Raw genomic sequence first — 26952 nt, forward strand, 5'->3', positions numbered from 1 at the left:
ATATTTGCTGAGAATTAGATTCAATTATTTATAACACTAACATGTCTTTAAAAAACACATCAATCAATACAAATATAAAGTATTAATTAGTGAGTTTTCTTTGGACAGAGCCATGCTAGCTGTTTCCCTCTTCCCAGTGTTTACGTTAAGCTAAGCTAAGCTAAGCTCACCAGCTGTAGCTTAGTATGGAAGAGACATTAAAAAAACAAAGATGCCCAAACTTTTCGTTAAACTAACATCAAACAACAGGCTCAAATAGATACACAGATACAGAGAGATAGCAAAGACCTTTGATTCAAACAAATATCCCTCTGCATCTCAGCATCCTTGAGTTAATTTCCTATAACCTCACAGTATTCACAGACTCACATCCTCCTGGGTGACAGCTGTGAGTTTGATTTATTTACTACACCCCGTCTGTCACTGCCTGCTGCTCAGCCTTAGCACCAACACATACCTCGTTTCCTCAGAAGAGCTGGACATTTCCAAAATCCTGGGTTCAAGCTGACACTCAAAACATCTTCCACTGAATTATGATCCATTTGTCAATTAACGACTTAAAGTTGGAACTTGACATTACATTAGAGGAGGCAGATACTGAGATGAATGGTGTGGTGTGCTCTCCAATAACGGCTTTCACAGAGGGTGAAGACTGTAAAGACAAAAAAAGAGTAGGATGTAGCCAAGCCCTTTTTCCCTCGTTATCAGAGTCCATAATTATCTCTTCAAACAACATGGCTCAGGAAGTTACATCAATTACAAGCATCTGCACCGCGGAGGACATGTGAAGGATGCCACTCATTCTGAGCCACGTCTCAGGTTCGATGATAGTAGAAATCCTAAAGTTGCGTTTTCAAAATGAACACGTGGTCAGAAAAACTGTGATGTGACTTTACAAAAGAGGAAGAGATAAGCCACTGTCAAACAATGCAGCGCTCTGTTTCCTCTTTTTACGGTTGTTAGACAGTGATTCACTCTTGACAAAGTGCATCTTTAAAGAAACATGGTGAAACAGCGTCTGAGCAGCCATACTAACACATTAACAAAAGCCTATGTCCGTTAAAGATGTGGAAAGGCACCAGCTTGATCAATAGAATACAAAATACTTATGATATGGTGCTCACCAGTGTCGGCAGTCAGGTTGTCATTGGAGGCGGTGGGTAGGCTGGCACTGCCCAGGCCCCTCAGAGAGGAGGGGGGGCTCTCAGCAGACCCTTGCTGGCTGCAGCGGTCCAGCTCCATGTTGCTTCCACTCATCTTACCGCACACTCTGTAATGGAGAAAATAACACGGTGAATTTGATAGGACAAACAGACATGCATTCAAACCATATATTGTGTATATCTGTTCCGTGCCTGTGTTGCTGATGTCATTGCCCAAAAAAATATTAAGCCAAGTTTAGCATCCACTGGTCTGTAGGCTTTCTGCTGAAAGAGATCTGTCCATAAATGTGGAAAACTCCATTTCCCCTTGAGGCTTTCTTATCAGCACTATGTTATTCTAATGAATCCACGTAAAACAGCACACTGTTTCATTTGAAATGACGAACAAGTAAAGGTTGAGGAGTAGTTCCACTTCCTTGTTCAAGGCCCACTTCTTGTTTTTGGCATGATTCATAGCTGCAATAAACAACGACTAAATCCTCTCTTGGAATGTTATGATTCTATCAGATATGGCAGTGTTGCTTGTTTCGTTTTTGGCTCACAGCACGAGTGATACCTGGCACCTGAAGTGAGACTAAGTCCCTGTTTGGATAAATATCACACACTGTGGCCACTAGGCGCAATGCAGGATAATGGCACATTGAATGTTCCTACATTTCCCAAGATTCACTTGACTTAAAGTGGACCTATCATGCTATATTTGAATAATATATTGTAGGGCCATACCTATATAAAACATGTCTGTGATGTTTTTTTTTCAAAATACCAAACAGATCATGCATTTTAGCCATGCCTCATTTGCTCTTTTCCAGCCCTGTTTTTGCAAGGGCTGATTCTGTAGCAAATGAGCTGCAGCTGACCACGCCCCCTGCAAAGGAGGGGGGTGAGGCACGAGCGTCATGTTACCATGCTGCTACCATGCTGTTACCATGTCACGGCAACCTCTCATTCCCCTGATAGGTGGAGAGTTGCCCATATAAGTGGAGCACCCCGTATCTGACGTCAGAACAATTTCAAATCTGGATCAGTCTGTATCAGATCCGTTGCAGCCCCGTTTTTAGAGATTTGGGTATGGAGGAAAAGAGAGGGGGTTGTGTTTTCTGACACTTGGTGAGTTCCCTGACACACCGGAGACACATATTCATGTATAAAAAGACGTACAAAAGTGCATTTTGCATGATAGGTCCCCTTTAAGATTCTATAAAGAGGGATTTATGCAAATATTACACATCAAAGTCTGTGAACAGGTCTGAAGTAGTGCTTGATTTATTAAACATTTTTGGGTAAAGCTGTGTATTGCTCCAGAGAGAGCACTGCAAAGTGTGATAAACTGTCTCAAGTGATCTAAAGACTACTCGAACATATTTAATATTAAAGCAGAAAAACAAGGGGGATAATAAAGACGGCAAAGATATATTCACAGTTAGATCACATGAGCTAACTTAGTGTTACCAGACTAAAGCTGTGGTTAGCCTCTTTGCAGCTAGCCACAGCCTTTGCTTCATGTCATTTCCCATCCCTCTGAACCTTGTTTCCTGTCATCTCTGTACTGCAGACTATAAATAAAATAGATTCTTATTTATATTTTTAAGAGATGCGGCAACGGAAACCCTGAGTATATCGAATCAAGTGTCGTGTCATTGCTTATCCATCTATCCTTTTACTGTAAAAGATAGATTGTGTTCTTTCTTTTTTGAAAGTGACATAACCTTGCTTTAATTATTTTCTCTTAGGAGAAAGCAGCTTTTTATCCTTCTTGCTCGGTGTTCCTGACTGCCATGATGGCCACGTATAATACCAATGAAAACTGTGCATGAGCAGACTTCCTAATCAAGGTGACCAATTAGGTTGAGTGGCAGCCATTCACTTGTCTCATTATACCCACTAATGGCTGAGGGAAGCAGGGTCCCGTCCCATCTCTTCATCTCTCTATCCTCTTCCATCACAAAATGACTCCTCTACTCTTTTATCTGCTCCCCCCAACTTTAATTCACCCGTAAATCAGCAGAACAAACAGACGGGGAGGAGAGGAGAGGAGCACAGGAGGAGACAAAGGGTTAGGTATTCTCTGTGGGCATTTAGCTCAAGGATCAGCTATCGTTTTACAGACAAAAGATCGCTGATGAAAGGCAGTGGAAACGCTGAGGCGGATGAAAAATGGTAATGGGCGAAGGAATTATGAGTCCATGTGCATGTGTGCGCCTGTGCATGTCTCACTCTAGATCTCTCAGATTTGTATCCAAAACATGAGATTTTCCTTGGTGGAGGAATGTCATGGCTCTCGTCCTGCGGGAGGATGTGCACGGATGAACGAAGCTTCTGAGCAAGGGCACGCAAAAAAGACCTTGACTTAGATTAGGCCTGTGTGGAATCATTTACAAACACTTAAATAGCCATAGGGTATCTAATGTATGATTATTTTCATTATGAATTCGTCTAGAGAACATTTTCTGATTGACTGATTCCTTTGTTGGTATAATACATGTCAGAAAATACTCTTTAAATTACTTGAGTCTGTAAATCTTAATCATTTGAAACCCAAATATATTATGTTTATTGAAAAAGGCAAGGTATTGAATGCAAATAATATGCTGTTAACTGACTAGTTGACTTTTAAAACTACAAATACTTGTTATCTAAAACCAGATCGAGAGTGGATTAAAATGATTTTATTTTTAACTGAAGGAAAAATTCCAAAATCATGTTGTCAGTACCCAAAGCATCCTTCACTACAGTTGTATCCCTCTACATGGAATGCCCGGCTTTAGACTAAACGTCTATTAATAAAAACATCTTAATTGCTTATTTCCTGTGAATCTATCGACTCATTTCCTTTGCTAAAACAAAGTCTACGTGAGATATCATGATCGGCCCACTGAACCCACTGCAATCAGCCCGGCAGTAACCCAGTTTAGAATGTAAACAATCATGCCATCCCCAAGACGTGTGTGTGTGTGCGCACGTGCGTGCGTGTGTGTGTGTTATTAATAAAGCTGTCTGTGAGAAGCTTGGGGAGTTTTTAAAAAAAGGGATCGGATAGGAGTTACAGCTAAGTAGCTACAGATAGCAGTGTGACTGTAAAATGAGACCAACACTATACTGCAGTGTTGTTGTTGATGATGATCAGATTTTCACCACTGGTTTCACTTCCTGAGTCTTATTTAAATCTTTCTGTGTCGTGAATTTAGAAAAGATGTTGACTTATAAGTGTGTATTGCTACTTTAGGCGGAAATGCAGGCTAATTCAGAATGTACTGTGTAAGTGTTTCCGCATCCTTTAAGAAGACCATAAGGGGGTTTTAGATGAGACACACAGGAAATGACTGTATTTGTGGTTCTGTTGTATCAAATATGTTATGTGCTCTTTAAATACATAAACGCACAAAGGGTAGCCTTATTGCATTGCTGTTATATGGGATCATTATATACCATGCATGTGTGTTTGTTATTGTGCAACCTCTGTACGCTACACAGTGCAGAGAAGAATGGCATGCATTGTCTCTTTCCACATGATTGTGGGATAGTTACCATGGCTATATGGTCATATAAAGCATGTCTTTGAAACAAAGATCCATTAATGTTTGACACCGATCCTCGTTATCTTCTGTAAACTCCTCCAGCCCTGCCTTGTTATCTTCCTCTGACGGCTATCTCTTTCCCTTATTCAGTAGAAGCCACTTTCCTCTATTAGCCCTACTACACATAAAGTAACACACTTTGTTCTGAATTACTTTAACTAACTATTTGAAAATTACCAACCGAATGCGCTCAGATACAAATAAATAAAAGATAATCTAAGCAGGAAAAGGAAAGATGAGCAAATGACAGGATGTGACTGAGGGGGCAAATAAACTGAAAAGCAAAACAAATATACCACCAGTCATTCAAAGCCACTTCTCAATCTGACTACCGAGCGATTGAGGTGTGAACACTAGCCTCTGTGGTGCCCTGCGGAAACCCACTTAATTGCAACCATTTTCCTTCAAAAACAAGAAGATCAGCACTTCTCTTCACTAGTGTTATGATAGATCATTAGAGTGTAAGATGCCATCAGGTGCCTACCTCATGCTGGACAGGCCAAAGTCCTTGTTGGGCTGGCGGCACCAAATGCCCCTGGATCAGACTGGAGTCTCTCTAAAGCCCCGACATGTATAGTAACACAACCCTGGCTCCACACGAGTCAGTGTATTTAAAGTCCCTCAGCAGGAAAGCAACAGCACCTATTAGATGCGCAAAATATAAGCACCCATATCTCATTTATAGAATCCACTCATTGACCTGGTTGTTAACTTCGGACGGCAACAAGATGCTATCTGTTCTGCTGCACAGAAGGGATCAGGACGGCTCTGCGGAGGGAGGGGGGGTGCGTCTTGGAGCGATAGTCAAACTCAGTGGACTTGAATCCACATAGCTGATCTATAAATTATACTTCTACTGGTGGCAATCGACTGCCAGACTGGGAAAGTTTGCGAGTTGCCAGGGGCAACAATCTGTTCACTAAAGCCCCTCCTTGTATGCAAGTAACCTTCACTGACCGGTGTGACACGCCTTCCCTCTAAAAGAGTACACACACACACACACACACACACACACACACACACACACACACACACACACACACACACACACACACACACACACACACACACACACACACACACACACACACACACACACACACACACACACACACACACACACACACACACACACACACACACACACACACACACACACACACACACACACACACACACACACACACACACACACACACACACACACACACACACTCATGACATAGGCACATGCACACACCTCTGCTAGGCTGACCCTCCACATGATATGTAGGTTGACCTGTTATGAGGAATAAAGAACTGTTTCTCACTGTGATTACAGGCTCTGTGAAGCAGCTTTTTCAAACCATCTGTGCCTTTTAAATGATTCAGCACATCAAATTGCTGCTTCACAGGCTGCATGTACACACGTGTATTTCTATTATGAATATCCCCCATTTATGCCACACACAGCACTCTTTTTTTGTCAATAATACATATTTTCATGAAGATTTGATTGCTTTGCAGCAACAATTTAGCTTCAGATTCCCTGCAACACATTTCCACTCTTGTTGATTGAATACACTAAATCCGCCAATAGACTGGGAAAGCCACAACTGTCACTGGCTGGCTCGAGGCGCTCCCACGTGTGTCTCAACAAGGTGTATTTTTATCAGTGCAGAATGTTGGCAACGTCATAACAGGGGAGATGGGTCCTTACTAGAATTACCACAAACATAAGGGCCCTTGAAATGTGATCAGCAACCTGTGTTTGACAGTAAAACACTCCCACTTAGTTTGTGCTGACACAAGCAGCTCAGGCACAACATCTGTTTGCCTTGAGGAAGTTACAGTGTTTTTACATCTCATCATGGTGTCTCAGACTAAGCAACGTTTATTTTGGGGAGATCATTTTGATGTTCTAATAACTGCAACACAAGGCCTCTTCTCTGTTTGTGCTTTGGTGTAGCTGACTCAGACAGCACAGTGTATTCTTAGCTTCATGCAGACTCAGGTTAAAGCATGTGCAAATGTTACTGCTAATAAATGCTAGCAGCACTGAGTACAGTTGGTCAACATAGTTACACTTCATAAGGCTCGAACAAAGGTGGACTTTTCGAATCCTGCAAATCCCGGAAGTGATGGAAGACTGTTTCTACGCCTTAAGAAGAACCAGCACATGTAAACATCAAGAACTAAAAGCTCATGCCAACAGTTTCGTGTTCAATTCGCAAACCAAAACTATGACTAAGCAATTCGTCAACAATCCTTTTTTCCATGACTAAGACCGACCTCGTTAAACACTGAAATGTAGTTTAAATAATTAAAACTGTTCTACAATCTCTATTTATATTTTGTAAGACCTGAGTTTGCTTTTTTTCTTTTTTTTTTACAGTTCTGTCTATTGTGCTTCAGCCAAAACAAATTGACACAGCAGGGGACTATTTAACAGACCCATTTTGTGTGTGAATTAGAATTGAAAAAGTCACATTACTAGCATGAATGGAACAAAGCATGCATTGAGGAATATCCCGGGACAGTTGAATGATCACAAGCAGCAGAATGGAGGCTGATTCAAGACTGAATAATGATGCAATGAAAGGAGAAGACACAGTAAGATTCACACAGTAGTAAGATGCATGCATGTGTACTGTCACAGGCAATAAAGTATAGCTTATATTACATAAGCAGCACAAACACTATATATATACTGTCCCATCTGAGAGCAAAACACATCTATGCATTTAGACTAAGTGCATGTTGAAAGTGCTGAATTACTGAATAATGAAACCATAGTGCCATGACTGAATTACAGTCCCAATAGTTTTTAAAGCGGTCCCAGGTAGGAGAAGCACGCAAAGATGTGCTATAATGGGCATTTCATGTCTGGTAAATGCATAACATTCCTCTCACAGCAAGTGTTTAGTTACTAGTGTGTAATTATACCTCTATTTGAGTTTTTCTAGTAAGACCAACCCTTCCACAGAATTGTATTTACAGTGCTAGAGTATGAAGAGAAATGTATAAAAAGGGACATTGTGGAAAAAGCCTTGTTTGAAACGCTGAATCGATTTAGCAGCATTGAACAAAGTTTTAAAGATTTTGTTGTTAAACTGTTAGTGACGAGAAAAAAAAGGTTGAAGCTCAATCAGGACGTCATGATTAAAAAAAGTCTCTTATCTTATTTATCTCCAAATTCTAATGACCGTTTTTGTCATTTCCTTTGGCATCTTACTGCTAACATGATATCCAAAAAAAGTTAATTAATAATGATAATAATCATGTATTTTCCAGAGATTAATCAAATATAGTCCTACCCAGATACAGAACAAGTGCTCCGTCATTCTTTTGGTTAATAATGGAATGTTAATAAACAGCCAAACTAAAAGGTATTTGTTGTTCTTACCTGTGCAGTTTCTTGGGTGGGGGAGGAGGAGGAGGAGGATTGGGCTCATTGTTGGCAGATCCCCTCGCTGCCAGCAGCTCTGATGAGCCGCCATGATACGGTTGCTTGGACGGCATGCTCCCGTTATGCTTGCCCTCCTCCTCTGCACCGGTGCCCTCAGTCTCCCCCTGACAGGCACCATTGTCGGGGGCAGCTGGGGGGGCCGTGCCTGGCTCTGTCACCGAAGGGGGGCTGCTGTGGGCCTTGCAGTCCCTGGCCTCCTTCCAGACAGCGGCACCATTGACCAGGCCCGTCACCCGAGATGCTGTCCCTGGGTTAGGTGCCAACTTCTTCTTCACCCCCTCTTTCCGCTCCCTCTCATCCTCCTCCTCTTCTTCCTCAATGCGGCAGTTCCAGCCAGAACTGTGGTGGTGGGGCGGCTTGTGCCAGCGTTCGGACGATGCTGAACTGTGGTTCTCCGTGTGGACCTTGAAGTGGCCCTCTCGAGCAGAAACTAGGAAAAGCATGGGGAGTTCAGGGAGAGGGACCGGAGACGAGAAGGACGGCGAGAGGCTGGAAGTGCTTAATCTGGGGAGATCAGGAAGAGGGACTGGAGACGAGATGGACGGCGAGAGGCTGGAGGCGCCTAGTTTTGGGGAACGGCTGGTCCTTTTCGGGGGAATGGGTGGGCTGGACTGAGGCTTGGGGTGGAAAGTTGGGGTAAGGCTGGCTTCTGTGAGCAAAGAAGGTGAGCTGTGGCTGGGGCTGGGCCAACGAAAGGCCGGGCTAGTGGGGTCTTTGCGTGCTGTGGGGCTGAAGTGGCATTGGGTGCTAATGGCTGAATCTGGACTGCTCAGGAAGAAAGTCCTGTTGTTCTCCTCTGTGTGAGTTGCCATTACAGTGATGTGGGCCCGTTGACTCTCTCCCAAAAGCTCAGAGCCCTGGGATAAGTTCTTAGTCTGGTTTGGGGACACAGGATTGGATTGTACCCCATTTTCTTGCGGCCTGCGCTTTTTCTTGGTGCTCTCAGCATAAATGGGTTCTGAGTCATTCGGAGAGTTGGGATCTGACTCTGAGCCTCCCATTGCAGGTGGGCTCCCTGACCGGACTGAATCTGTACTACTACGATAGGAAGAAGAGCAGTCCGATAGACTGGTTTGTCCAGCCAGGGCGGGAAGAGAGTGGAGGGATAGTGGGGGGTTATGGCAAATGGTGTCCACACTTAAGGCTTTGGCGAGGAAAGGGGTAGAAGTGCTTGATATCTTAGCAGTAACGGAAGCAGTACTCTCACTGCTGATACTGTTGCTAGGACCACTGGAAGGGACAATATCCAGAGAAAAAGGTATCTCCACAGATGCCTGGTCAGTGTCCTGAAGATTTGCCCTGGTAGTCACACTAATTCCATTATAAGTGCTCTTGGTTCTAGTGGTGGTTGTATTCTGCTGCCTACAGGTGTCTCCATTAGCATTCTTCAAACACGGAGAGCCTCTACCCTCCTCCTGGGTGACAAAGATGTTGCTGATGATCATCGAGTCTTTAGGCAGGTGACTGGGCGATAAAGAATCCAGGGAAATGCAGTTGTTGTAGTCCTTCTTTGTTTCAGGACTCTGAAGAACTGCATCCCTATGGGCCTTGTTGCAGCCGTTACTATCAATGTAGAGAGACGACAGGTCGAGGAGCTTCCTCAGGCCCAAACGCTCAACTGGGCTCTTCGTGTTCTCCTGAAACATACACAAGAATATGCGTTAAATAACAGATTCATCATTATGGGCAGGAATAGAATACTTTTAGATGAACAGAGGATTACCTGCTCTATGTTCATGTTGACATCAATCAAAGACTCGTTGGTGTCGAGGCTCATCATAGTTGGTTTGACAGCGATGGTTGGCTTGCTGTAGGGTGAAGGCGATGTTACTCCAGTTTCTTCATCGCCTCCCAGGATGCTCTTCAAACAAGCAGCTGGCACACTGCCATCCAGGCCGCCGACAGTCTTGTGGTGCGCACTCAGCGGGTGGAAGCAGTTCTTACAAGAGCCGGGTTTCCACACGTGTTCTGCAAAGTCGCTGCACGCTGACATCTTTGGTTTGCTAAATCAGGTTCGTCAGAAGTGGCTGTTGAGTGATGTGGAAGATACCGGATGAAGCGTCATGGCTGGCACACAGAAGGTTGCAACGTCACAAGTTGTTGATCACAAGGCAGTATGTAGAGGACAGAGAAGAATGGGAAACATTGTTAATAGAATGAAGATAATACATCTTTGTAACTTTTGTTATGACCATATCATAATCACAATCCTATGTTTCTTTGTGACCAAGTTAAGCTGTTTGCATACATAGGAACTGTCTAAAAATACAATTAAATTAGAAAGATCAGTATCGGAGAGAAAAGTAATACCAGTTTGGTTGTTTTCATTTGTTTTCACCCGAGACATATTAGGAAATTCCAACAGAAAAAGAGGGTATGTTACTTTTTCTTTTGGAAAGTGTTAATGAATGAGTGAGTCCAGGCTGACAAGTGTCTCAGAGCTCACAGAGGACCCCCATTAGGATTTAAGTGTCATCCGCGGGAGTAATTTAAGAAGACCTGATATGTGCTCTGCTACTTGTTCCCATGGCTTCCTAAATTAGAGGGTATGTGGTTTCTGTTCAACCAAAGGGTCTGTCGGTGAAAGCCAAGTGACATAAAAGCCCCCCCTGAGTCCTCTGCAGCCCCCGAAATGCTAGAAGAAGACGGAGGAGCCTCAAGCATCCCAGAGGTCGGAATGCCAGGAATGTCTAAAGTCTCACCAGGGTGAATCTCACACCGACGACAACCTCCCATCCCCCTTCCACACAGACCTCCAACAACACCAAACGTGTGACACACACACACACACACACACACACACACACACACACACACACACACACACACACACACACACACACACACACACACACACACACACACACACACACACACACACACACACACACACACACACACACACACACACACACACACACACACACACACACACACACACACACACACACACACACACACACACACACACACACACACACACACACACACACACACACACACACACACACACACACACACACACACACACACCTCTCCTGTGTGTCCTGTTTAACTGGGCTGACAGTGAGAAGATCAACACAGTTTCAAGATCATTTGTTTCCTTGCATCTGGGTGTCCCTCTGGGTGTTTTTCACAGTCTTAATTGCCTCACAACAAGGTGCTGCTATGACACATGGGGCAACATTAGCCCACTATCTAGAGACTCATTATCATAAAAAAACACGAGAAAGCAGGAGGTTGAAAATGTACTCTCCTAAAACAAATACAAGGGGGTGATACATGCAACCTGATTACCTACATTTGTCTTATTTCAGGCATTTAGTTTGCAGTGATTCCTGATTTTGCATCGACTAAAATACAAGAACAAACAAATTAATGCTTTTTCTTAAAACTCATTGCTCTAATATTACAACCTTTTTACTAATCTGTAGGTATTAAGCGTTTCCTGCTGGTGATGATAATGCACGTTTGCATGTTTCTGTCTGACTCAGGTTGAGCAGGAAAGCACCCACTATGTCACTGTTTGTTTAACCGTTCCTGCGACAACAGAGGAAAAGGAGCCTTGCCTAACATCTTATGGCATTGTGCATGAGTCACATGAAGCGATGACTGATCATTGGGCTGCTGAGCCTGTGTAGACAATAGACTGACTGCCACTCAAGAATATGTCTAGGGGGTTAATGGGACACTCAGGCAATAATAGAACATTATCATGGTGTATTTAATACGTTAGGATATAACTAACAGGGGCAATTTAATCTTTATTGTTCCACTTTCCCTGCAGGGGATACAAAAAAAAAATACCAGAAGTTGACATGAGGGAATTCAATTTGAACTGCATGTCAGACGGTAAACATTTTCTGTATTTCCTGAGAAAACAGAGAGCCATCTCCACCTCAAGTTATTCTACCTCTTGTTTACATGTTCATCCTGGATTGTTTGAACAGAGATAGACCCTGCCGTCTACATTCCCCACACCTTCTCAAGCTCAAGGTTCAATATTTCTCACTTCCTCTTGTAAAAACACACACAGGGCATAACCGCGAGAAATTCAGCCACATGACAGAAATCAAGGCCTGCCTTCAATCAAAACAAAACACAGACTATGAAAAATGTCTCATGAACATGTTGGAAGTCGGGTTCTGGAAAAAATATGAAAAATGCAAAGGAAAAATGACGTGGGATTGGATGACAGTCTGGTGTGAAATTCATAATATTTGGCCACTTAATAAAGACATCATGAGCATTGAAGTCACCAGGCATGTACCCATGACCTCTGTACATCATGCAAAGTGACCTGGCCACTAGATGTCTCAAAAAATCACACTTGATCCGCTTGTGAAATTTAAACCCACTACCCTAATGTGTGGGAGTCTGAACATAATACCCTTAGACTAAAAGCCAAATTGTCAATTTCCCTTGAGATCACAAAACTAGGTATTTGCTTTGAGCTAACAAGTTGTTATGCATAGAGGTTGAGGAATGCAGTCAGGGTGCAATGTTAGACTGGATGGCAACAGTTTAAATAGCCCAGAGATATGGAGAGCAAGAGAAGTATAATTAAGGTAAAGGTTAGAGGGCTTATCAACACTCAACAGCTGGTAAAACTGTACTTTGTCGGAATCCTTGCAGGACACATTTGACCCCCCTAAACACACCAGAACTAACAGCATTGCGGACAGACTTGATGAAGTACATGTCATCTGATGGTAATTTTTCTTGGGTTACTGTAACATAATTCATGATGCTATCCTGTTTTTTAACTGCTTTAATGTGCCATGCCAAAAAAAAGGCCTATACACTTGAATGAATGAAATGCCTACAGACTGACAGCCATTTATAAACAGAATAATTAGACAACCTATAGTCCATATTACGGTCTGATAAAAAGGTCAGTGTGTAGTCACCCACTTTGAATACAAATGCTTTCAGGAGCACATTTTGTCACGCTTGCCTCGCTCACAGCCCATTCATTCATTCATAGGGGGGCACAACCTGTTTTTCAATACTCAGAAGGGATTTCCGCCAACACTTGTAAACTTCTGACAAATATCTCACAACTTCCGCCTTACAGCCAGTGATTTAAATGTATGGTAGCATGTTAAGTAAACACACATTTAACATAACATACACACCCCATGTGTTTAGTCTTAAGCTTCCTTTTTTAGATTTGATATGAAGATGTAACAAAACACTTGTCTCGCCTGTAGCCAAGTCGGGTTTAGAACACGGTATTGTCGCATTAAAATCATTTATGTCCACGAGCCTGAGGGATATGGCAAAAAAAAACAACCACTGTTGTATTTACCTGCTTTCATTCAACACATAATTGGTCAACGTAACTATGGCTTAATATACATCGAAAAACCAACACAATATAAAAGGAAACAAAAACGCTACAATGTAACCATGCTAAAGTAGCCAAGGTTATATCGTGCCTATTGACTGGCTGCTTACCTGCTCGGACTTTCTCTTCCCTGGCAACACAAAAGCCCTCCAAAAAAAGACAAAATAATTTAACAACACAAGTGTGTCGTAGCTGCTCTTCTATTTCCCGCAGATATCCTCCTGTCTTCAGGTATCCGACATGCGACAGGTCAATAACCAGGAGGCTGTGTCGCTGCTGCAGGCTGATCTCGGCTCTTGCTGCTGCTGCTGCTGCTGCTGTTGCACCGTGCAGAGGTGGAGTGAGGCGGAGCAGAGCCCTCTGCAGCAGCGTGGAGAGCACAAGGAGGTGGGAGGAGCTCAAACCAACCATGCAGTCTGGCCAGCGGCCATTCTCACAGATTTTCATTAAAGGTCCCCTATTATAGGCCTACTGTTTTTCATCAATATATTTTAGGTCAGTTATATATATAAAACATGTCTACGAAGTGTTTGGCTCCAATTACCAAACATATCAGCCATTGTAGCATGCCATAAAACCCTCTGTTTCAGCCCTGTTTCAAAAGTGCTGATACTCTGTCTGTTACTTTAGATGCAAATAAGGAGCCACTCCCCACGCCCCTCTAAGAGATATTCAGTTAAAAAAAAAACACAGGTGCTCTAGGAGGAGATTCAGGTGAAAAGGTGGTTACCTTGGTTGGTTATTGGCTAATGGTTACACAAGCCAACAATCTGATCAGCTCATTTTCAGACAGGTTTTTATGTAAATGGATCAGGAGAAAAAGAGAGCAAATATTTCTTCCTGAAACTTTCAGAATCTCTTTAAACAGAGGGGACACATGTTTCTGTATAAAACACATGAAAAAGTGGATTTTGCATAATAGGTGTCAACATTATTAATTTTCTATCACCCTGTCATTGGATTTGAAAGATTACACAACTTTTCAAAGGAAAGGATGCAAACCCTTTTTTGGTTAAAGCCCCAATGTGCTGTGCAGGTTTGTTCTGCAAGCAATTCATCTTGATCAGAAGCCCCTTTGATGTGGGACTGGACTGCTCCTGCTTCTGTTCATCATGGCTGGGGTGACAGAGTGATAGGAAAACACTGCCACCAGGCTGGACCCCTGCAGTTTCCATTAGAGGCAGCAAAAGGAGAAGCAAAGAGTGACAAACACAGCCGCTGTGTTGGATAAGGGCGGTCATCCATAGATATTAACCTTTTAACTGAACACTAAGAAGTACCACTGAAATTAGGTATTATCTGTTGACTTTTGACTAATTAAAACATTCAGAATTTGACCTGAATTTGTTTTGGCTCTTTTAATACATTATCTTTGGGTTTTCTTTACTTGGGTACATGTAGGCACACAGGCTTTAAAAAGAGCAGTTTCCCTGAAAAATCAAGTAGCGGCCCTCCACTCTGAGGATGACATTGCTCTGCACTACTTCCTGTGAAAGGTCACACCCGTGCATATGAATCGATTGGACACAGAACCCGCCAGTTTCCTGAACCTCAGGCGAGGATTTATAGCAGAGCTAAGACAATCAACATAAGTGGCACAGCAGAGACTGTATCCAGGAAAAGTGATATCTTTTACAAGGCCACCTGTTGAATTTGGATAGAGTCACAATCTTCTCAAGAGGATTAAGAGATGGTTGCATTGTTATATTTGGCAGTATGAGCATGCGATATTTCTCCTGATGGGGTATTTCAAATAGCTTGTGATGAAAGAATTTAAAATAAGCTTCTCGAAATAGCCTAAAAATAGCAGATTATTATATAAATTCATGCTGGAAGTGGCATATCATGTTCTAATATTGATTTGATTTTTCTAAGAATTCCCTTGTTGACTACATGGGGTGTCACTCTGTTCGCTCAGAGGAAAGGCTGTCATATAAAACTGTTTTCGAGACACACTGAGATAAATCTTCCAGTACAGGCTGAGATTTTAGTGCTAAGATGTTGTGGGAATATTCAAATTAGAGGAGCGCAGTGGGAGGGGGGGTGGGGGGGGGTTACTTATGGACACTGCAGTGTTGGAAGACCTTTTCCCTCATTATGTCTTCAGTATGAATTGCATAGTAAAGAAAACCACAACGGCGAAAAAAGTGTTGGGAAAAGAAGATGGCTAGTTTTTTCCATGATCAGCATGTGCTATACTCCAAATACCTTACCATGAACTATCTATACATTATTACTGATACATTAAAGATGCTTTTGGTCTGCAAGTATGCTTCTCGCTTGTGCTTGCATGAAGCTGAAGCTGTCAGGCTGTGTCCTATAAAACATTTGGAGTTCCTCATCTTTTATAGTGCTTCCTTAAATTATGAAGGGAATCAGAGCTACTTAATTTGAATTTGCCACACTATGTACAGTACACTGATGAATTAGCAGTTTGGTGACATGCTGTGTAGACAGCTGTGAGTTTGTGTGACAGAGCCTGTAATGATGGCTGCACCTCTGTGCACTGCAACATGAAAATGATGTTGGAGAAAAGCCAATCATAAACTGCACAGGTCCCAGATACAACGTCAGGATGCTGAAATAAGAGTAGCGCTTCGACAACTCTATAAGATATATGTAATATCCTGATAATCCTCTGCAATATAACCAATCACATAAAAGATAAGGTAAATGAAATGCTTGAATATTTAATGTTTGAAATAGATTGATCCAATGTTGCCTAGAAAGATCAGTATAGGCTTTAGATTCTACACCTGCTTTGCCAGCGTTCAAACGGCAGTACCTACTCTCCATCTTTGAATTATTCAAACGGACAATCATCTCAAATTAATTTCAGACAGGAGATAAGTTGGTTTTAATGCAAAGTAGCAAGGAATAAACCTCTTGTGATGATTGAAGGCATTACTCAGGTCAGATAGGACACTACCTCTCTTTCATACTGTCAGCCACTATGAGTAGAATAATATGAGTCTGCTCAGAATGGTTCCCCGTTGTTATGAATAAAAGCTCGGCTTAGAGTCAATAACGGAATTAAACTGACTATATAGAAGAAGTATTTTTTCTTACGGTTTACTAATTTAAGAAGGCTTTTTTCAAAATGTGCATCAGAAAGATTCACTAAGCAGAACTTTTTTAAATGACACACAAGGTCTTTATAAATGCTGTGTGTCATCAACCTTCAACAAAACATTAAAATGTCTTTGTTTCTGAGAGGGAGGAAATCCAGATTTGCCAGCTGTATTCACTCATACTTTTGTTACATGCATCTTATATTGAAAAATATGTATGTTTATCTGTTTACTGAGATTTGCTTTCTGGCCATGTTGCATGAGCTTTACTCTGGAAATATCTACAACAAAAAGGAGAAGTTCAGAGTTTTGCCCTCTAACTGTTTTGTTTGGGCTAATTGACAAACCAGGTCTTGTAATGCTCAGGTTTCTTTCTGTTTCTGTGTGCAACTTCCCATTACCACAGGAGGCCCCATAAAAGATATCCTGTCACCACACCAAAAGGACTTTGTTTGCATTTGGCCTGCATGTGAAGAACACTCTTTTAGTCAGTCACCGGAGACATTAGACTTCCCATTAGAAACTCAATGCTTATCTCAGATTCTCGCGCTGAAACATTTAAAAGCTCAACTTTTAAAGTTCAAGTGACAATAAGTGTTTGAAATGAAAGATGAAAGAGGGAAAGAACCACTGTTTGCAGTCAACCTATTTACTGCTTGTCGGAAACACTACAAAGAGCGAGAGGGGCTGAATGTACACCGGCCCCCTCAGGACTCACTTTCTTCTCCACAGGTCGTCCCTCTTAAAACCTCAACATTCAAAGGTAACCTTGTGTAACTGTATGCCTCTGGGAGCCGGGCACCAGGAATTAATTGTGTGTGTGTGTGCGTGTGCGTGTGCGTGTGCGTGTGCGTGTGTGTGTGTGTGTGTGTGTGTGTGTGTGTGTGTGTGTGTGTGTGTGTGTCAAAAAGAGAGAGGTGGGTGTCAGATTTAGTGCCTTTCCTCTACTGGGTTGCCATGGCAGTCGTGTAGAGGAGTTGGTGTAGTTAGGAATGCAAAGATAAGGCAACCCTGAGCCGCGCCGCACCTCACACACATATACACACTCCCACCGACCCACCCACACGCACACACGCACGCACGCACGCACGCACACACACACACACACACACACACACACACACACACACACAGACACACACAAACACACAGACACACACACACACACACACACACACACACACACACACACACACACACACACACACACACACACACACACACACACACACACACACACACACACACACACACACACCCATATAAACCCACCCTGTATACTTTCTATCACCTACACAGATGACGATATTCTTCCACTGCCTCCATGGTTGCATTCCTCTACCTGTCCCTACAGGCTAACCCTCTGATTACGAAACGCACACAAACCCTTCCCCATCAATAGAACACATAATTTGTTTACAGAGATTGAGGGATCTTTTGACGTGATCTCCCCTTAATTTACCTGGATTACTCATAATAGTAGAGGACACTGTATGTTTCAAAGTTAGATGATTAACTATACTATTTAAATATTTGACTGAAGTAGTAATCCATTATTTTCTATATAAACCTCACTTCCAGACACCTTAGAGTACATTAAGGTAGAAAAGAAAGGATGTGTTATCCATCTTTGATATTCTGCTTGCGGGCCATAGTTAGGTTAGTGTAGTATTGTAGTTTAGTATTGTTGCTATGGTAACCTGCTGTTTAATAGAGCTTTAAAAGAGGGTTTCTTGTTTATTGTCTCCAACGGTCACCATAGGGAATGTATAGTGAACGTTTGAGCACTTTCAGGGCTTTTGAGGACATGAAACTAACAAAACCAAACATGAAATAAATGTTAAAGAAGTCAGGGGTTTAAATATTAAAATTAAAGCAGTAGTCTATCTTCTGGGAAATTGTCTTTCTGCTTTTTATTGAGTTATATGAATCTCTTTCATGTACGTGTGATAAGCATGAAAAAATTAGCTTAGCATGGCAAACAGCTGCCAGGCACAGTATATTCTTCTACTATAAGATATAATAATACAGCAGGTAACTTACACTAAAACCACAATTTGTCCCCCTGGCTCCAGCTCTACACATGACAGAACAAAAACATGTTTTGTTTCTTCAAGAAATAATATATTGCCGTATCAAAATCAGAGTCGATTTAGAATTAGTTTGAGAGCAACAAAAAATAAAATCACATTTACACACAACAAAGAGTGTCAGAAACACACTATCACAATTTAGTAACAAAACAACAATAATGCAATGATATGGCTCAAGCAGTAACAAGTGACAACGTAATGTGTGTGTGTTTGTTTATACAACCAGTGGAGCATTTAGGATGCAGATTGCTTCAGGTTAAATGCTATTGAGTAAGCGCAGTGTTAGTGTTTATAGGGTTTACAGGGTGTTGTGTCCTTTAAAATTAATCATGCAAGAAAACCGGATCATATCACTAAAAGAAAACTTCAAATTTGTAATTTTCCTATTTGAAATTCTATATACCTGTCATACTGATATTAAACAGTATACAGACCCAAGCTGTATTTGAGTTGTCCAACCTGCTTACCAACCAGAGCAGGGCATTTTCTGCAGCCATGGTATAACACTTACTTATTTACTGAATAAATGCATACAGGATGATAAGACATCTCCTGTGAAAGTGTCTGATCAGAAGGTAAAATCGTAACTAAGTCTGCAGGGTCAAAACTGATAGATTTTTGCAATCAGGCGGACATGTCTGTGACGAGGATATAAACACATACCAGCTGGTCAGCTTGTGATTGGCTGCTCATCTGGCTCACACCCAAACTGCGCTAATACCTATTGCACACCATTGACCTGTTTGTCCTGGTATGTGGCTGCTGCTCTGCTTGAATACTTAAAACACATGAACACAAACACAAATGTTAGCATAGTTTTCACAGATGCCCACACACACCAACACACACACATAGAGCCATCTGCCAGATACATTAGCTGTCTACAGATGCCCAGGTCAGGCCTCAGCGATCATACTGCACTGGAAGTGTGTGAGTTCATGGGTTCATGGTTGGCTTAGATAATTTGGACAAGTTAGCCCTAGCCATCCTATCTCAGAGGGGGTTCCCTCTGCTGAACACATCGACAGAGCTCTGGTCATCTGCACAAATCTAAATTATCTGTGGTTAAACACTTGTCAGATGCCTTTAAATGAGCTATGGCAATGTATTAAGAGCAGCATATGACTTATTACAGCGTTGGGCCATGAGATAGCCTTGAGGTAACCGAAGCCTCCCGAGCCAAATTATAAACCAAAGAGAGAGGGATTTGTTTCACTATGATTGTTTTGCTATAATGCTATCTTTGCTTTCTGTGTAAAATGTAATAAATGGTTAGATTTTAGAACCTGCTGAAGAAGCAAATTAAGTCAAACCAATCTGACTTTCAGCAGATCCTCTCCAGAGTTATGACTCTCAGCAACATGCAACAGAGTTTTGTTAAGTTTAATTTGATGCTTTGCTGATATGGTAGGAAAGGCCGTGATAACCTTAGAAACATCATTAGTTTTAACATGCAAATGTTTAAATCTAAAGGAATAATAAAATAATGAATACATGAAGAACATAATACTAAATAACCTACAGTATACAGCACGTTACCATATGCTCTTTTGTATGTAATGCAATGGCAGTTTTAAGTCACTTGAATGACTAATGTTGCACATCATTTCATACATTTGTACATTATTCCTTATAACGATTGAAAATATTTGTGTATCCGCAAACTACAACATTTGAATCATGTTCTCGACCTTCTTTCTCTTGTGACAGAAGAGTGGAGCCTTTCCCAGAAGAAATCAGCAGAAAACATGGCTAAAAAAAATTGGTGGAATTTTGAAACAAATTAAATTATGTTGTTTCTCTTGATGTGAAACAATGGGCTATTCATTGACCCAACTCCAGGTTTATTGACCTCACAGCCCTACTGTACAGGCTAAGAGAGTAAACACATAATTACTAAATAAAACTAGTTCCCTAAAGGGGAGAAGGATTGTCCCTCCAAGTTTTATACACTAACTAATTCAGTGTTCAAAATGCTATCTAACAGGAAATGCAGCGAGGAGTCGGTCAGTAGAAGGGTTGACTTCCATAAGCCATCTCTAATTTCCAAAAACATTGCTCCATGGACTGACTCTGCAGTCTCCCGCTATCTGCTTCACAGGCTCCCAGAATATTGATCCTCCTCACTGTTGTGATTACAGTTAATCGTGTCAATGTCACTTTGACTGACTGGATGTTCACTCTCTCTCTGTCCATCTCACTTTCTCAGCTTCTCACACACATACTTATCCATTAAGTGGCCTGTTATTAAAGAATTAAACCTGCCAGTTTTGTCTGAATGAAGACGAATGTATCAAAGGATACGGTGATAAAATGATTCTAGCAAAGATTCCATAATCTTCCTCAATCCTCTAATATCTGTATTTCGAATTTAACACAGCATCCTAAGGGTGTTTTTTAATCGCTTGTCGTTGTAAAAAAGGCTTTCATAAAGCAAGAATTTGAAAGGTGTGAATGATGTAGTTGGCTTGGAGTTGTGAGCTTTGTGACTGTGTTGTCACTTTCAGGTCTCATCAAAGAGGTTTGTACCGGTGCTCTAATTGCCTCTTTTGTGGATAATAACATCCCTCTTCAACGTTTACGCTACTCCACTTACTGCCACGTGTTTAGCGAAACATTGCAAGGGAACACATTTCTAATTTAGCACTGGCTTCTGTTAAATAAAACACGTTTAAGAAGGAAAGCTTTCAGTGTCTTGTTATGATCGGTTCTTGGGCATACAAGCAGACTTCACTTAAAGTGTTTTCTTCCTGCAGGCTGTTTTGAGTCTGACAAAGAAGAGAGTCAATTAATTAATGAACGATGAACCGCTGATTAGTCAGAAAATGAAATGTACAGTTTTTGATTCACAGGAGGTCTTTTAGAACTCTCACTCACAAACAGAGGACTCGTAACAAAGCCCCCCTCTCAGTGAAGTGCCCGGGGCTCTGTATAGCACAGAGCTGTATAGGGATGAGTAGCGTGTGAATCACACTTAGTTCCCAGACGCACGTTTGCTCCAGACTTCACCCCCCTCTTTTGTTTGCCTCGTCCCTCCACCCTCTGACGACCTCCCGGAGGTCACATGTCTTTATATCATGTCAAACACCGGAGGCGAGAGCGCTGTTCTGAAAAGAGTTGTGGTTAACAGCCTTCTCGCTCTTTATGTGTGAACTAAACATGGTTGTTTCTCTGCAGACTGTGCTTGTCTTTTATGAGTGAATGCACACTTCTGGTTTGGGCGTGCACATTGATCTTCCTTTTTATCCTTTATAGAACCTTCACTCTTGCTGTATTATTTGCTATCACCTAAACATTTTTAATTGGTTGATGAATTTAAGCTTGTTTTTGGCTAAAAATGAATCTCTCCTGATAATTTGGACTTAATGGTGTGAGCGCCTGTCCTCCCTGTGCACAATGTTTGAGATATTGCCGAAATGTAGCTTGCTAGCTTTGTAATGATGGGTATCTGTAAATATCTCTACCAGCTCACACTGTCAACTAGAAATGTATTTTGCATACATCTGAATTCTTTACTCACAATTGCCAAGATCATGTTGTAAAATGTTCTTACTATGTTTTATATTGTTGTATTGATTGTTAAAGGTGGGGTAGGTAATTTTGGAGAAACCAGCCTGAGTGCGCTAGAATTTGAAAATACACAGCGGGAAAAAATCTGCCACTTCCTTACAGAGCCCCTCCTCCAACCCACACGAACGTGCACATGACCAATGAGGGCACGAGATAAGTTTGTGCACAGATGGAAGGCTGACAGGCAGGTAGGCCATCCAGTTACTTTAGCCGGGCCATCTAAAATGATTGGTCGTTCTTTTTACAGCGCTACGGCTTCCAGAGATGACATTTTTTAACTGATTTTTTGTCAAAGCACTTAAGATATTCATTTCTATCAAGTGTGTCTCGAGCCGGTTTCTCAAACTTACCTACCCCACTTTTAATAGTAGGGGAAATGACTGGGATGTAAGTTGGGAGTACATCCTTCTTATGACCGATTTATGAAGGTATCACTGAATTACTATATAACTATTTGAGCACTTTAAATGTAAAAATATTTGATCAGAAAACATTCAGAATCAGTTTGAATGCCATTGATAGTTACAGCATATTCTCTGCAGACGCCATATGTACACCTGGCTGTGCCATCCAGACATTGTGAGCAGAGGTCATATGTCTGCGATGATTGTGTGCAAATGGTCATGATTCTCACATTCTGGTATTATTTTCCCTTTTGTGCATTTGTTTGGTAGAGTGCAGGATGTTAAAGACATGCTTTTCAGACTTCGACAAATTGAAAGACATGGGGAATTTAAGAAAGCTTTCAAATTTGGGCCTTCAAGATCTGAACTGTGAAGAGTAAAAGCACATCAACATTTTTCAGCATGTGAAAGGAACACATGATTTAATAGGAACCAATAGACCTTCATATTTATTGTTTGCTTCCTGGTTGTTTGTAGAGTGTTGTTCCACAAACAATCATTGTGGATTAAATATTGGCCAAGTTTAGAAGAAGTAAAATGAGAAATACAGAGAACTGTTAGAGGGAGTAAATGCAGATTGCTGTGTACTGTAATTATAACAGCAGATGTAGAAAAGACACACATCTTATAAAGTCACAAACTGGGTGTGATCTGCTTACTTCGTAATCTTTGCTTGTTAAATCTGTGGTTTAAAACACAGACTGAGTGGGATAGAGAAGGAGAGAGGAGAGGGTGTGCCGTGAAATGGGACAGAGAGATCAGTAAACAAGTCGGTGACATTTTCAGTATGTAAAAATAGCCAGTCATGTTTTCAGAAATAACTCCTGTCTAGGGAACAGAGATGAAAAATGCAGATTTGGATCGCTTTACTTCTCGTTTTATTCAGGGGCTGCGGTTACGTGCTGTGTCTTATCACAACTTTATATCTGTCTAAAAGTGCACTCGTGGTTGTTATTCTAAGTTTAGCAGTTTATTTTTTCTTCCTTACAATGACCGGTTTTTCGGCATACACGCGTTTGACTGCGCTACATATAAGGTAACCTCCACTAGGTTACAGACACATCAGAGCGTTTTGGTATTGTTACGTTACTAAAACATTGTGAAATGGCCGTCTCCAATTACCACTCTTTCAGATATTGTAACATTTTTCATTAGAGCCCTTTTTTTTAGCCCTTTACTGTGCCTAAATGAAACAATTTGGAAAATGGAAACTCTACTTCTGATATCAGTATGAGGCATGTGCAACATTTCATATGTTGTCAGCCTCTCGAATGCAACGAAACCTTGAAATTCCACACTTGTTAGCCAAAATCAGCTCGAGTTGCAGGAAACCTGTCAGTCCACTGATTCCTCACTCACTTACATTTGTGTGTTGAACCAGAACCAGAGACAAAGGGCTTAGGTTAAGTCAAGCATGCATGTGGCTCCTCAGCGGAGTCTTTGTGTACAAGCTCAGAACAACAACGTCAGTGTTGAAACTGGGAAACCAGGTAAGGTCAACTAGATGGGAAACATTGAGCAAGATCTTACATTTTTTATAAAATATACAAGTGCATTGATATAAAGCTTGTTTCAAATGCATAAACACAAATAATCCTTTCATTTGCAACAGCATAAGCTAAAAAACAAGATCTGTAACATCTCACTGCTATATTTTTGCCTTGTTGCAAAACTACACTGCTGTCTCAAACTACAGCCTGTATGAGAAAAACACAGCCCAAGTGGCATTAATATTAAATACATTCCAAGGAAATCAATATGTCAGGGTTATTGCAGTGCAGCAGCCTGGTGCAATCAAATATTTGTGGCCAGGCATGGGTGAAAACAAATATGTTTGCAGTGTAAACCACAGTAGATTGTTAATGAAGAGGAAATATGTCCATAGTTATGCTTCCTTCCAGTAATCCTGTCATGATTGGTAAACCTGATTTGCATTTCCAAGTTTCACACAGAGAGAAGCGTCTCCAATCATTCCCTCTCTCAGTAGGTCGTCTCATCAGCATTCAAACCATCTTCCTGCATCTTGCTTACGAGCAGCTGGGATAGGAATATCTCGATTGCTATAATGATCAGCGTTATAATGATTAATATCATCACCCTCATCAACAACAGATTTACTGTTCTAAAAATAGTCTTTACATGAAATACCTATACATGATAGATATCAAATATAATCAGTATTTTACATTTTTTGATTGAATAGATTTGATTAATTGGATTTCAAGTAGATCTAGAGCAAACTGGTGTTATGTTCAAACAAACTCAGGAATAATAAAAGAGACCTTTCTATTTAAAACATTATATTATTAGTCCAAAAGATTATATTTATTTTGAAGGGTCATATTCCTTTATAGTTTAATTAAATGGACATGAAATGGGATAACAGTGTGTGTGAATGGCTGTGCGTGTGTGTGTGCAATAATCACAATGACTTTTTAACGGCATGAAACAGGGCTGTGGACACGGGTCTCAGAGGAGATGGAAGAATGATGCATTAACCTCTGCTGCACCCAAACACCTGCCCCGCCAATTCAAAGAGAGACGATAGCAGCTGAAGATAGGAAACACTGGGTTAGGGGACAGGATGAAAGGAAAGGATCAGCATTTTTTTTGTGTCCGCTTCAGCATAACATATCTGCTCTGTACAGCATGTCCTGCGTTCTTCCATGAGAAGAAATCTGAAGTCAAAAGGGAGAATTTTTCATGTCATTGTTTTCATGACCGCGCCCCTTTATCTTTGTATTGAATACTCATAATTCCCTGTCTATATTTATTCTTCCTCTAGTTTTTAAAGCTACAAAGAAATGTGTTACAAATCTGCACCTATTCAAACGATTTTCACTGTATGATATAATCAGATTTTTTTTAGCATCTACGCTTTCATACAACAAACACACTATTTTACCCTCGCTGTTGACAGGCCAATACTCTGGTCTTAAACAGACAATTGTTTATGTATCAAATGAGTGCCCCCACAGAGAAGAGAACCGAACAATGACACAGATAAGTCTTTGCGGAGAAGATATGATATGATGTAAACTTAAGATAATTAAAAAATGAATGATGAAGACTCAAATAAGTGCCATGCCACACATAAAAGGGTCTGAATGAAACTGAAAGACTCCATACAGAGCAAAGGTTACCATAGATGGATTAAGACATTAACTATATTAAAACAGCCACTAAGCTGCAGTAGATCTAAGACGCGGACAAAGAAGTGACATTAATGCGGAGACCCCGGGCAGACCTTATGTTTGCCAATATCATCTATAATGTAAGAGGGGCACATCTGGCACTCAGTACCATTACACTGATGATGGTTGACCACACGCATGAACACATAATCCGGCAGACTTGAACACAAGAGGCAGCAGATAAGAGGCATGCTTATCTGCCGTGTTTTGTTACAGCAGAGACACAGAGAGCAGGAGGTGGAGCGGCTCTTCAGCACTGACGGGGGTTTGTGGTTTTATGCAGCGTGTTAGTCATGTTGGGCATGGGTAGGCATGGGTATGATAATTATGGGGTGGAAAGTTTCTTCTTACAGACAAAAAGAGAGAAATGTAACATCGAAGTAACCAAAATAAATAGTCCTGATGGTGAATCATTCAGACTTATATCCATTTAAATAATTCAGACAGGCATATTTTTGACCCATGGGATTTGAAGAGATGACGGGGGAAAAAACGTTCGCTTACATCCCGTCTACGCAGGAGATCGCATTACCAGCCAGTGCATTAGGATGATGAGAGCACCTGCTCACTCTCAGAGTTATTATCAGACACAGAAAGGAGGTCAGAGTTAGTGGTGCTAAATTAAAATGTGGTGATTAATAATTATTTGTGGTGAAGGAGAAAGAGATGAGGAGGGAGATAAGCTCTAATAGGATGAAACTCAGACTGAAATGAGGCATACAAATAATTACAGTTTAAACAACAAGCAGCGATACTACTAAAGTGTTATAACCCTGATGATAAGAAATGATAAGAAAAACAGTCCACAGGGTTCTGTTTTTACTCGCTGTATTTTGTTAGACTATGATGAAAAATATATGGAATAGTTGGGCATTTTGGGAGATTATGCTTTCTTAATGACAGTTAGATGAGAAGATTAATACCACATGCCTCCATTTAAGGTCAGGTCATGCTAGAGAAATAGGAAAATCAATGCTTTGGTATAGTTAACTACTTTGGACCAAGCCAGACTAGCTGCTTTTCTCTGTTTCTGGTCTTTATGCTAGGTTGAGCTAATCCGTAGCTCCTCGTAGACATATTT

At 41.3% G+C, this 26952-nt stretch overlaps 1 protein-coding gene across 2 annotated transcripts in view; it reads right to left on the minus strand.

The window, feature by feature from the left end:
* Positions 1-26952, minus strand: part of prag1 (PEAK1 related, kinase-activating pseudokinase 1) — a 62536-nt gene that overhangs the window by 4889 nt on the left and 30695 nt on the right. Inside the window, exons 1-4 of one of the 2 annotated variants that reach the window (XM_079656699.1) lie at positions 13650-14136; positions 9913-10256; positions 8127-9826; positions 1125-1270 (exon numbers count right to left, since the gene is read on the minus strand). In XM_079656699.1, coding sequence (XP_079512825.1) covers positions 1125-1270; positions 8127-9826; positions 9913-10182 — 2116 coding nt within the window. In that variant the 5' untranslated portion in view covers positions 10183-10256; positions 13650-14136. Of the gene's footprint in view, positions 1-1124; positions 1271-8126; positions 9827-9912; positions 10257-13649; positions 14137-26952 lie in introns of those variants that run through there. The other variant, XM_079656700.1, reaches the window with a different exon arrangement.

Source organism: Notothenia rossii, assembly GCF_949606895.1.
Source record: "Notothenia rossii genome assembly, chromosome: 11".
Lineage (NCBI taxonomy): Eukaryota > Metazoa > Chordata > Actinopteri > Perciformes > Nototheniidae > Notothenia > Notothenia rossii.